The sequence below is a fragment of the Myotis brandtii genome, unplaced genomic scaffold, assembly GCF_000412655.1.
Source record: "Myotis brandtii unplaced genomic scaffold, ASM41265v1 scaffold48, whole genome shotgun sequence".
Classification (NCBI taxonomy): domain Eukaryota; kingdom Metazoa; phylum Chordata; class Mammalia; order Chiroptera; family Vespertilionidae; genus Myotis; species Myotis brandtii.
In genome coordinates, this window is record NW_005368341.1 from 10,336,769 (window position 1) to 10,349,882 (window position 13,114).

The 13,114-nt window shown below is 40.5% G+C and overlaps 2 protein-coding genes and 1 long non-coding RNA gene across 7 annotated transcripts in view; 1 reads left to right on the forward strand and 2 right to left on the reverse strand.

Moving 5' to 3' along the window:
* LOC102246156 (phosphatidylcholine translocator ABCB4) overlaps nucleotides 1-7,389 on the forward strand; it is a 68,396-nt gene extending 61,007 nt beyond the window's left edge. For both annotated transcript variants that reach the window (XM_014547605.1, XM_014547606.1), the window contains 5 exons: nucleotides 710-866; nucleotides 2,047-2,244; nucleotides 3,894-4,100; nucleotides 5,844-5,990; nucleotides 6,542-7,389. In XM_014547605.1, the coding sequence (XP_014403091.1) occupies nucleotides 710-866; nucleotides 2,047-2,244; nucleotides 3,894-4,100; nucleotides 5,844-5,990; nucleotides 6,542-6,748 (916 nt within the window). In that variant the 3' untranslated portion in view covers nucleotides 6,749-7,389. The remainder of the gene's footprint in view (nucleotides 1-709; nucleotides 867-2,046; nucleotides 2,245-3,893; nucleotides 4,101-5,843; nucleotides 5,991-6,541) is intronic.
* Nucleotides 386-7,472, reverse strand: LOC106727783. The gene is made up of 3 exons (XR_001364036.1): nucleotides 7,402-7,472; nucleotides 2,778-2,780; nucleotides 386-396 (listed from the first exon to the last, which is right to left on the reverse strand). It is a non-coding gene; the product is annotated as an uncharacterized LOC106727783 (long non-coding RNA).
* Nucleotides 7,473-9,598: 2,126 nt separating this feature from the next.
* CROT (carnitine O-octanoyltransferase) overlaps nucleotides 9,599-13,114 on the reverse strand; it is a 40,149-nt gene continuing 36,633 nt past the window's right edge. For all 4 annotated transcript variants that reach the window (XM_014547650.1, XM_005876139.2, XM_005876140.2 and 1 more), the window contains 2 exons: nucleotides 12,922-13,041; nucleotides 9,599-10,523 (listed from right to left, as the gene is read on the reverse strand). In XM_014547650.1, the coding sequence (XP_014403136.1) occupies nucleotides 10,403-10,523; nucleotides 12,922-13,041 (241 nt within the window). In that variant the 3' untranslated portion in view covers nucleotides 9,599-10,402. The remainder of the gene's footprint in view (nucleotides 10,524-12,921; nucleotides 13,042-13,114) is intronic.

Genomic DNA, 13,114 nt, shown 5'->3' on the forward strand with positions numbered 1-13,114 from the left:
CTCTGGTGTCAGAAGTAAATGGCTTTGTGGAGATGAAGGTACTGGGAATCTTTGGCCCTTCATAAATGCAGTTATAATCCTTATCTGTCCTCTAAAGACTGTTTACTTAGAAACGAGACCTTTAGCTTAGGACAGTTGTTTCAGGGTAGTATCAATAATTATTTTACTTTTAAGAGAAAAGCTATTTCTGGTAAAGGCTTGTTTTTCCTAATAAAAACTCTTTAACTCCAGTGGTCAGTACTGATTGTGCGGGAGTCTAGCAGGAACCACACATTGGCAGTCAGGGCTATAGATTCAAGAGGAAACATAACTGCTTGTCTGGCGCTGACCAAGCCCCTTAATACGCTACTTCAGTTCCCTCAGGTCTAAAACGGGTATCCGTACTTATTAATATTCCTTGAGATTACAAATCAGATTAAGTTATAAGCCATTTCCAAAATGAGAACTGTGGAAAGTTACAGGAACTCTAAGAAAGTAGAGGCTCCTAAGGAATAAAGAAACCCTCCATGGTGATCTGCCTCCCTGTGGATTTCGCTCCTTCCTTACTGGAATTTCACAGGAATGTGTGCTCCTAGGACGAGGTGGGGTGGGGGCATGACTCAGGGAGTAAAAAAATCTGTACTGGTGGGCAGTATGTCTGTGGACTTTTAAACATCATGGAGCTAATTATACAGGCTAATGTTTTAATCCCTCTTCTTCCGGTCTCTAGGGTGTTTTCAGCAATCGTTTTTGGCGCAGTGGCGCTAGGACACGCCAGCTCCTTTGCTCCAGACTATGCCAAAGCCAAGCTGTCGGCAGCCCACTTGTTCATGCTGTTTGAAAGACAACCTGTGATTGACAGCTACAGCGAGGAAGGCCTGAGGCCTGTGAGTTCTCTGCTGCCTCATGCCGTGCTTGGTTAATTGTTTCCCCAAGGTCTGCTGTCTGCTCGGTTGTGGCCACAAGATAAATCTATAGTGATTACACTGACATTTATTTATCTTGGTGATATTTACAGATCTAGCATTTGGCCAACTTTCCTGGCATTTTAAAATTCCATAGGGAGTTTCAAGGATTCTGAAGTTTAGCACATCAAAAGTAAAAAACAGAAAAAAGTCCAGATGTCCTGGAACTGGCTAATTGTTATGAAAACTGTTAGTCACTTCTGCATGAAGGTATATGCATATAATTCTGTAAGTGAATGCAATGAGCAATTTGGCTTTAATCACATCTTGTAATGACTGAATTACAATTGGTAAGAAGGCCACTGTATTCACAGTGAGTAATCGTACACTTCACTATTTCCAAAGTGAACTCAAACTTGGATAGGAGGGTTCTTGGCACAACACGAGCTGCTGTACATTTTACTGCATAAGAAGCAGTGTGGGTAGAGAGATAGGGACTTGATCTTTCTGGGACTTTACCTGGTATTCATGTTCTGAGAAAATTGCTGTGTTGGTGAGTGAGATAAAGAGGCTGCCAGGGCGTGGGACAGGCTGCCCACCGAGCCTGCAGGTGGAAACTGCCCTAAATTCCCACACCTTTGAATCTTTAGCCACTGGCTTGGCTCCAGGCTCCCGACTGTCCTTTGAGAACACTAAATATTTGTCTTAAATAAACCAGAAATCAAGGTTAGATAAGCACTATCTATGAAACGACTATTTAATGTAACCTGTAGCCCATCTCCCATCTTCATTTTATGTAACAGTTTTCTGTCCGTATTAACGAGTGTTAGCCCTTGTACTGAATATGACTCTCATGTCTTTTTACTACAGCCTTTGGTCAAGTTTTCTTGAAATAATACTGTTTATTACCATAATGATCAGACCGATTACAATAGCAACACTAAAACAATTTTTTTCAGGATAAGTTTGAAGGAAATGTGACATTTAATGATTCATTTTATAAAAGTTTTCTGTCCATATTAACGAGTGTTAGCCCTTATACTGAATATGACTCTCATGTCTTTTTACTACAGCCTTTGGTAAAGTTTTCTTGAAATAATACTGTTTATTTCCATAATGATCAGACCGATTACAATAGCAACAATAAAACAATTTTTTTCAGGATAAGTTTGAAGGAAATGTGACATTTAATGAAGTCGTGTTCAACTACCCGACCCGGCCCAACGTGCCCGTGCTGCAGGGGCTGAGCCTGGAGGTGAAGAAGGGCCAGACGCTGGCCCTGGTGGGCAGCAGCGGCTGCGGGAAGAGCACGGTGGTCCAGCTGCTGGAGCGCTTCTACGACCCGACGGCCGGAACCGTGGTACGTGCACTTTCTGACATCAGTAACCTGATTGAAGGCAGTATCTCAAGTGGCTAAACCAATATCCCCACAATGGAAAAACCTGAATAAGACCCACAGTCCTATTGGATAGAATGACCACATTCTGTAAACCCTAAACTGGCACCCAGAGTCAAACGGATATTGGAAGTCAGGTAGAACATCTGGAATTCAGTGTAGTTCTGAAAATAGTGAATATGAAGTTGACCTCTACCTGCCAGCCTTATCCTCCTAAGTAAACCCTCAGTTCCTGGTTTGTAAAGGAAAGCCCACGCTCCTGCCAGAGTGTTACGTAGGCTGCCAGGACAGGCCCATGCCTGCTTCTTCCCTCCCCACCCACTTCTGCTTTGCCTTCTCCAACCCTGCACTCCAGGCTCTCTGACTTTGGCCCTCACCTTCAGCCCATTTGTGTTTGGCTTTCATCATTGATTTCCTGGTATCTAGCTCTGGCTCTCTTCCCGAAGTGAAGCCTCGGCTCTGAGAATGCCTGCCTCTTCCATCACCTTGGGTCGCACCCACTGACCTAGCCCTGGGAGCCCACCCCCATGTCGACAGTCACCGAAGGGTTAAACCTTGTTGTTTCTTTTTGGAAAACCTTATGCTTCCACCATTACAGTCACTCGGCAGTTATGAACACAGGCAGACCAGCTCAGCACTGTGGCTATGCTGAGCCAATACTGTGGCGGGAATCTCTTCATTGAGGGGTCAAGACTAATGGAATCTGTGTCTGTTTCTTCTCTGGTGACCCTAACCTTGCGGGAAGCTGTGTTGCAGTCACTACATCACAAGGCTGCTCTGGAAGCATCATGCCTCCTGCTTACAGCAAACAAAAAATAATCAAAACTGCCACCAACAAAACCATTCTCCCAAGGACACTGCCCCCTGACCTTGTACACTTCCCCTTGAACTTTTGTCCTTGGTGCTGTCAAAGAGAGAACAGTTAGGGCTGGTAGATCTCAGGGGAAAGAGAAGTAGAAGTAGGTCAGGAGGTAACCAGCTTCCAGAATCTGCATTTTGTTCTGGCATGCCTGCTGGAGGGGGATAAAATCAAGTTGAAAGGTTGGAGTGATTCCGGGGACAGCAGGTATGAGTAGAACACCTAATTTCGGGCTTCCTAAAGGCAGGGGATGGTACCCTTGCCTGAAGAAGGGCAGATAAGGACAAAGAGAGGAATATGAAAACAGGACCAAACGTGCTGTCATTTTGCCAGTTAGACCAAGAAAGGGACAGCATGATCATCATAAAAATCATTTTGCTGGCTATGTTGGCCTCCAACAGTGTAAGGTGACACGCAAACTCATATTTTTGGTTGATTTTTCTTTGTTAAATGGCATTTAAATATATAAGATAAATATCAAAAATAAAATCTTTGTTTTACTATGGTTGCTAATATCAAAAAATTTCTATATGTGACACGGCAAGTTAGGGTTAAGTTAGGATTTTTCAAAATGCTGACACGCCGAGCTCTAAAGGTTCGCCGTCACTGGTGTAGGGGCTGTGAGGCTTGGTATTTCATAAACTGCTGATGCCCATATGCACCCAAATCCTCCAAATGATTCATCTAGTAACTTACCGCCTAGTTCTCTTTTCTTTTCAAGCCTTTCTTATAATTTGTGGACTTTGGTTTTCAGCTGCTAGATGGTCAAGAGGCAAAGAAACTCAACATCCAGTGGCTCAGAGCCCAGCTCGGGATTGTGTCCCAGGAGCCCATCCTGTTCGACTACAGCATTGCCGAGAACATCGCTTATGGAGACAACAGCAGGGTCGTATCCCAGGATGAGATTGTGAGTGCAGCCAAAGCAGCCAACATACATCCTTTCATCGAGACCTTACCCCACGTAAGTTAACTGGTAACTTCTCAGGATGAAATCAGAATCAACTGCGCACTGTTTCCCTCCCCAACACAGTTCCCAAAGCCAAACGCCACAGAATGTGTCTATGTACTAGCTCTCTGACCTTGGACAAGACATGGAAATTCACGATACCAAGTGTCCTTTTTAATTTCCTTTAATGCTACCTCATACAAATGTAGTGAGAAGCAAATAAGGTGATATTAAGTTAACGCACCATATCGCAGGTTTCGAACTGGTGGGCTGCATTCAGACCAAGGCCAAGTATCCCTGGTGATACTTTTTTTTTTTTTAATTAAGCACTTTATTTTGAGATAAGTATAGATTCACATGCAGTTGTAAGGAATTGGGGGATCTTATATACCTTTTACCTAGTTTCCTCCAAAGACAAAATGGCAAAACACCATGATATTGACATTGATACAATCCCTAGATCTCATTCACACTTCATCTTACATGTACACATTTGTATATGTGTTTATTTAGTTCTGGCAATTTTACTGCATTGCAGATTCATGTATCCACTATCAGTCAAGACACAGAACATTCTATCACAACAGAGATCCCTCATGTTGTCCTTTTATAGCACACTAGAGGCCCGATGCATGAAATTCATGCATGGGTAGGGTCCCTAAGCCTGGCCAGCAATCAGGGCCAGTCTTCGGGGCGACTGGGCTCCTGCTGGCACCTGCCTTGGCTGGCCTGGGTGCAGCTCCTGCATTGAGTGTCTGCCCCCTGGTGGTCAGTATGCGTCATAACGACTGGTTGTTCCATGGGTCATTCGGCTGTTCAATTTGCATATTAGGCTTTTATTATATAGAATACCCCTCCTTCCCATTCTCACTCCCCCAACCTCTGCAACCAGTAACTGTTCCTCATTTCTGTAACTTTCCACCTTTAGAACATTATATAAACTTACAGCATATAACCATTTGCGATTAGCTTTTCTTGGCCTAATTCCCTGAAGTTGTGTGTTCATCCCTTTTTATTGCTGAGTAGTATTTAGTTCACTGTAAACTGAACCAACTCAATTTGTACTTTTATCCATTCTGTGTGTTTTTGGCTTAGAATGTTCTCTCAATATCAAGCTTACCAACTTTTCCACAAAAGTATAATTTATCTCCCCTTTCTCCTTCTCCCACCTTATCTCCACAATTTCTATTTCCTCTATGATCTTTCATAGCATGTTGCCTATACTACTCATTTGGTACTTAACTTGTATTGAATGCTGAATATGTATTTCTCTTTAGACTTTCATTCCTTCAGGGTAGGAATAAAGCCTGATTCATTTTTACACACTTCCCACAGTTCTGGGCATAACAGATACTCAGGAAATATTTGAGTGAATGAGTTTAAAAGAGAATAAACTGGGTTCCTTGTTGGTCATCTGATTATATCAATTTTTAAAGAATTTTAAACCTTAGACATTAACATTTAACCTCTTTAGGACATCAGATGACATGATGATAATGGTAAGAATTTGAGAATTTGTTGCAGAATACCATTGAGAATTAAGGTCACTCGTTTTCTATTTGGATTTTGAAAACAAACTTTCTGTTAAATGTAAAAAAACATTAAATGGACAACTATGTAGCTGTTACAGAAACTTTTTATTGATTCCAAATTATTTTTCCTTATAAGTAGTACTGTCATAAGTAAAAGTTTATTCATTATAACATTAGTAATTTTGCTGGGTTAGGACCTTAATTAATTTTGTTGACCGACTTGCAGAAATATGACACAAAAGTGGGAGATAAGGGGACTCAACTCTCAGGAGGTCAAAAACAGAGGATTGCAATTGCCCGGGCCCTCATCAGACAACCTCGAATCCTGCTGTTGGATGAAGCTACATCCGCTCTGGATACTGAAAGTGAAAAAGTATGGCCTTCCACCTCACATCCTATTTAATTTGTAAAACAGAGGGGTTTTGTGCTATTAGCCATGAAAAAAAAATAATATGCAAGCACAGAAAAAAGTAAATAGAAATTTAGACAGTGGTTATTTTGAGGTAGAATATTTTTATTCCTTTCAGTATTTTCCAATTTTTCTAAAATGATCATGTATTACTTTTAGAAACACACCAAAAGTAAAGCATTCAAAAGAAAAGGCTGCATAAATCATTTTAGCATATTCTAATGGAAAACAATACTCAATAAAAGGGAACTAGTTAAGTAAAATATTTTGTGACTAGTTAGAAATTTTAACTACTTGTGAAGATTATAGTGACAATCCATTTTTATTATAATTGAAAAGAACATAACTGTATGTAATGTCAAGTTATATTAATACACAGGTATAAAGACAAATATTCAAAGAGATAAGAAATGAAAGAAATTTTATTGCTTGGATGGTAACATTTTTTAATTTCCTTTAATGCTAACACCTATTTATATAATTAAGATAAGACTTCTGATCTGATTTATTAATAGATTGTCCAAGAAGCCCTGGACAAAGCCAGAGAAGGCCGCACCTGCATTGTGATCGCTCACCGCCTGTCCACCATCCAGAACGCAGACCTGATAGTGGTGTTTCAGAACGGCAAGATCAGGGAGCACGGCACCCATCAGCAGCTGCTTGCACAGAAGGGCATCTACTTCTCCATGGTCAGCGTCCAGGCTGGGACGCAGAACTCATGAACTCTTGTTACCGTGTATCTTAAAAAATAAACTCAAATCATTCTACAACTTTTGCTGACTTGCAAAAGAAGTTTCTAAGTCATCGTAAAATACAGGTACATCCAATCGGGGGTTTGCTATTACAACATTTGAAATTTTGGAGTTATAAATCATCAAGACACATTTCTTGATGAAATATGTTAACAGCTTAGCTCTTCCTGAGTTTTCAGAAACATACGGGGGGAAAAAAGAGCAAAGTTCAGGTATATAAAGCTGTAGAATTAGTAGAAGCCACAGACATGGGGACAGTTATTATGGTCCTGAACAGTTGGGTAGATGGATGTTTTGAGAACATTTTCCCCAAGTACAAAGAAAATATAAATTGTTCAGAAGCCTACTCTCTCCCTTGGTAGGTTTCCAAATTATTCTACTGGGCATTGATTTTTAAAAATGAATGTATCCCCAGCTTTAGGATAGTCCAAGAGAAGATACAATTTCCCTCAGACAAGGTAACTCTGCAGGCACACATTCATTCTGTAAAGCAAAAAGAGATATCATTAAGTATTTCTTTTAAAGAAATGTTTAAACTTATGAATAATTGTACATATATCAGTACAATTTGTAACACTGGAAATATCAATAATAAAATTCTTTTTCTATAACAACTGTATTACTTTTTCCAAATAATACTAATATTCCCAGGATGTGACCCCACTAACAAGAATGAAATATATTTAGATGAAGGGCTAAAAGAAATATTTCAGGCAACCCTTGGAAACTAACCATACTGAAATGTTTTTTCCACAGTTTACCTCAGCAAAATCAATTATTTAGGTCGGTATTCAAACCAAATTCTTCTACCTGTAATAAACCATATACTGTATTACCAAAGATGTTTCAAATGTGACCATGTGTATCAGTAGACAATTTCAGATTAAACAAGAGGAGAATGGGGCAAGGGATTAGCACAATTACTCAATGTGAGCAGAATTCAACTTACTCTTGTGTAATTATTCCCAAAGTTGCCTGATGAGGATCATGGGGCATCTGCCCTGGAAATGGACTCAGTAGGTCTGGGTTGAGGCCCAAGAATCTCTCTGGGGAGATTCCGGGTGATTTTTAACTTGAGGCAATGTAGGGAAACGTGTTAAAGCAGGAGTGAGGAGAGGCTCCTCTCTAGGAGGTGACCCATTGCTAAAATACTATTTAGATAATATTTTAAAACAATACACCAAATGACTAAAGTGCCTGGAAATTTAGTCTACAAAATTGTACTAGTGAGGAAGAGGTCCAGAGTTCATAGAAGCCAACTCTGAATTTTTTCACAAAGAAATACACCAGACTTACCAAATTCAGAACATATGAAAATGTAAGAACAAAAAGGACATCCAACCAATCTATTAAAAATATTGTCATTTTTATGTGACAGATTGCTGCCATTGTCATGTCCCCTCTTGTGTCTATTTACATTTTTTATAAGAGGGTCTCATTTATTTTTTTATTTTTTGATATTTTTATTGATTTCAGAAAGGAAGGGAAAGAGAAAACATCCATGATGAGAGAGAATCATTGATCAGCTGCCTCCTGCAAGCCCCCTGCTGGGGGATCGAGCCTGCAACCCGGACATGTGCCCTTGACCAGAATCGAAACCAGGACCCTGCAACTTCTACCTTTCCCCTTTAGAACACCCACTGCCAAGTATAGAAATCCAGTTAAAATACCGAATGATCTGACAGCACGTGGAGAGAGCCCCAGCCACCAGTCCCCAGACAGTGGGTAAGGCCATTTCAGACTTACCAGCCACAGCCAGCAGCTGCATACATGACATCGAACCTCGGACCCTTCAGTCCACAGGCCAATGCTCTATCCACTCAGCCAAACCAGCTAGGGCTTTACTTACATTCTTAAAGTCATTTATGAAATTGACTTTGCTGCTCCTCTTAATCCAAAGGTGAGACTTTTCCCCTGACCCCTTAAATCTGGACTGTCCTTGTAACTTGTTTTAACCAACAGAATGCAAAAGATGTGACATCATGTGACTTCAGAGCCTAGACCTCAAGAGGCCCTGCAACTTCTACCTTTCCCCTTTAGAACACCCACTGCCTAGTACAGAAATCCAGTTAAAATACCGAATGATCAGACAGCACGTGGAGAGAGCCCCAGCCACCAGTCCCCAGACAGTGGGTAAAGCCATCTCAGACTTACCAGCCACAGTCCAGCAGCCGCATCCATGACTCAGGCAAGACAGAAGCAGACCTCCAAACGGGCACCGTCAACTGACACAGTCGTGAGGAATAATACGTTGTCGGAAGCAGGAAGTTCGGGGTGGATTATTACACAACAATTTATAACAGGTCAGAAAGTATAAGGTCAAACAGGAATGAACCACTTATTCAAACACAAGAAGCTATATGATTTTGAGTTTTATTTTCTGAGGGTAGAAACTACAAAATTGAACAGAAGAGGAAAAAAAAAACCACTAAAATCCTGAGAATCTGATTCAATATTTAATCCTTGTAGTCATTCATTCTGATACCTAATTTTAAATATAAGTGCTTTAATTTTATATTCACAAACTAATGACAACAATATACTAAAATGAATTTTGTTAGGGTTTTTTTAATAAGTGTCAGAGGGTAGAAACCTCCCTACTACAACTTACTTTTTGTCTGTTCAACAGAAACTTTTTTTTAAATCCTCATCAGGAGATATGCTCATTGATTTCAGAGAGAGGGAGAGGGTGGAAGGGAGAGAATTAGGGAGAAATATTGATGTGAGAGAGAACATCGATCGGCTGCCTTGCATAAATGTCCCGATCAGGGACCAAACCCACAACCTAGGTATGCGCTCTGCCCAGGAATTGAACCCACAGCTTTTCAGTGCACGGGATGACACTCCAATCAACTGAGCCACCCTGGCCAGGTCAGCAGAAACTATTTTTGTTAATCACCATTAACTTGTAGTGGTCTTTCCCAAATATAGTAAGCTTGTATCCCTGTGGTGAATGTGAAAGACACTGATTTCAGGGAAATTAGCATCCAACCAGGTATCTCATACCCTTTGGCAATTAGAAAATGTTAAAGTGCCTGAAAGATAGACTCTATAACAGTGATTTCCAACCAGTGTGCCGTGGCATTTTTAATAACTGACTAGTCAGGGACACTGACCTCTTTTCCCTTAGATTGTCCAAAAAAAAAAAATAAGTGACAACAGCAAACAGAATAGCTGTCCAGGGTGAATGAATCAAAAGTATACCTATTTTTTGGTCATATTGGCAAAAAATACATTTTTTGATGTGCCATGAGATGAAAAAAGTTGAAAATCACTGCTCTACCATGATGTTCAGAGAAGGAATTTATAACCTTTACAGGTATCAATAAAAATATTTAAAAGTTAAAATTAGAGTTGCATTGTTAAATTTTGTAGAATTGCATTGTTGAGGCTTAAACTTTGCATAGTTCTAAAATCACTATATTAAAATTTGCATTGCTGCTGCATCAGAGGAAGCTTAAAAATATTTCTACTTTGTATGCCAGTATAGGTTTAGAGAGCATGATTCTATTAATGTCTACATTTCCTTCAAGTTGACCCTCCTCCTTACCTCCCCTCAGCAACCCACTCCCAGCACCCAGTTTACATGGTCTAACTGGTAAGTGCTTAGTGCATAGTGAGTCTCTAGAGATGAGCGGAGTTCATCAGCTGCATCATATCCTGGAAAGCATGGAAAATCAGCTGAACCAGCTTCTCCGCGTCGGTCTCCGCACAGGATTTCCAGGCTGAGCAGGCCACCACAAACCTGCAAAGAACAAGTAATAAACGGTGAAGTACGAGGTGACAATCACAACCCCGAAAAGCTCCACATGGCTGGCTGCTGGCGTGTGAAGCGCGACTTCCGCCTGGCAGGAGGTACATGGAAGCTGACGCATGGCAAGTACAGGCTTCGTTACACATAATGCTGGGAACACCGAATGCGCTGCGTGACTGAAGACTAAGGACAAAGGGGGACAATACACGAGCCAGAACTCCCAGTGCTTGGAGCAAGGCCTTGCTGTGTTATAGAAACACCCACCTCTCCCCTAAAACAGACCTTCCTGCACGTGCTCTGAATGGAATGAGGTGGAATACGAATTCATGCCATTGTTTGCAATAAAACCTGAACTTTTAAAAAATATATATTTTATTGATTTTTTACAGAGAGGAAGGGAGAGGGATAGAGAGTAAGAAACATCGGCCTTCTGCACACCTCCTACTGGGGATGTGCCCACAACCAAGGCACATGCCCTTGACCAGTATCGAACCTGGGACCTTTCAGTCTGCAGGCCGACGCTCTATCCACTGAGCCAAACCGGTTAGGGCAAACCTGAACTATTTTAAAGAATACAGGACTTGAAGAGAGTAAAAAATAAATAAAATAAAATAAATAAATAAAATAAAATAGAGAAATATAAGAGGGGGGGGGAAGCTACTTCTAGGAAAGCCAGAGAGAAACTCTCTTGGGACCATCTTCCACATATCTCCTCGGTCCTCCTGATGAAAAAAATCCCTGGTCTGGCAAGGGGTAGAGTGGCCCTGGAAGCTCAAGGACATAGGAAATGTGCTCAAAGCAGAAACCAGGCTACCGACCGACTCTCTTGGAATTGGCCTTCTCCTTTCCAGACACTCAAATTTATTCTAGCAAAACATACACTAAGCTCAAGGTAAAACCAAAATGTTGTTCAATGTAAAGCCGTGGACAACCGTGCAATTTTCACAACACTATAAAGAGACAGTATATTATATATCTTTGACATGTGCTTTAGTTCAGCAGAATGAAGTAAAAACATGCTCTGGCCAGGATAAAATGATGAGACTAATATCCAAGGGGATTATATTTGCTCGAAGACACACAGGAACCTACAGAAAGCCCTGCCTGTTTTCACCCAGTGGTTTCGCATAACTTGTCATTTTCCAGCTACACTGCATGTAATTATCAAAGTTAGCAACATCTAAATATATTCCTTTGCAAAGATCAACAATTCCTATTTAAATGTCAAATTTCTCAGAAATCCCGTTATCTTTCTAAATTATAGAAAGAAATAACTATCTTCACAAAAAAATGTACACAGATGCCAGTAACAAAGAAAAAATGGCTTGTTCATCAGTAAAGAATTATTTTTGTTATTTTTCCCTATAAATTGGCAAGGAATGTTTTAGAATGCCTAGAGTTGATAATGATGTGATGAAATAAGGAAGGATATATTATCATTATTTGTAATAACAAAACACTTGAAATTGTACGTTAAGAGGTTAAATTATGGAAATCCTTACGACTAGACATTATTCAACCATTAAAATTGCTCAAAGAATAGTCTATGCATTGGGAATTGCTTTAAATAATATTAAATGAATAAAATTCACACAAAGGACATGAAAATATTTATAATATGATCTACAATTTTCATTATTGTACAGAATTTTTATACTGAGCATGCAGTACATTTAAAATAAGATGCTATTTCAAAAATAAACCCATTTTCTTTAAGTCATACCATTTTCACACTTAACAATCAATGAGAAAACCCTTCCAGACAGTTTACATGCATTTTCCGTCTGCAGTGCTGCCAAGCCTGCTCACTTCTTAGTTGCGTGCTGAATGCAGCTACATTATTATTTTTTTTTTTTCTGAGTTGCTCCGGTATGCAGCTCTCAGGCGTGCATCCGTGTTGAGCAGGGACTTCTTTGTTGAATTACAGGTGGCTGTTTTGTTGAAATGTCAGGGGGAGAGGACAGACACACCCTCACACCGCCACTCCTCGGCCGTCACTCGCCACATTATGTTTTGTAAGCTCCCCAGGCTCTGAAAGGTCCCTGTGAAGAGCCTGCCAGACTGTGAACAGGACCTTCAAGCCTTTCTGTCAATTCCATGTGTCCTTCTTTCCCACCTCTCTCTCCCCTACCAGGCTTTAATATTTTCTTTCTTATTCTTTCCACAAACTTAACTCAAACTCCAGAAACCCAAATGAAGTACACAATCAATGCCTCAGTGGTTAAAAAAAAAAAAAAAGAATTTTTTAAATTTAAAAAATTTTAAAAAATTACCCATTAACAAGTGGCAGGTAAAACAATCGGAATCACAGTGTAGGAAAGACATTCAAACAACAAACATGATAGCTTTCTTACTCTACAGCACAGGAAGAATCAGCAGAGTGCCTCACCTGTCGTCTCTGATGTGGTAGAACACCCCGTAGCCGCTGTGTACCATGGGCACCACCACTCCCTGGACCCTTAAGTACCCAACCAGACTTGTCGAGAGAACAAAGTTTCCACCTCCTCCACTGCAGCACAAAGGAAAGAGATTACATGAGGCTTACAGAAGCTCACACGGTTTCTGAAGAGCTTTTAACACGG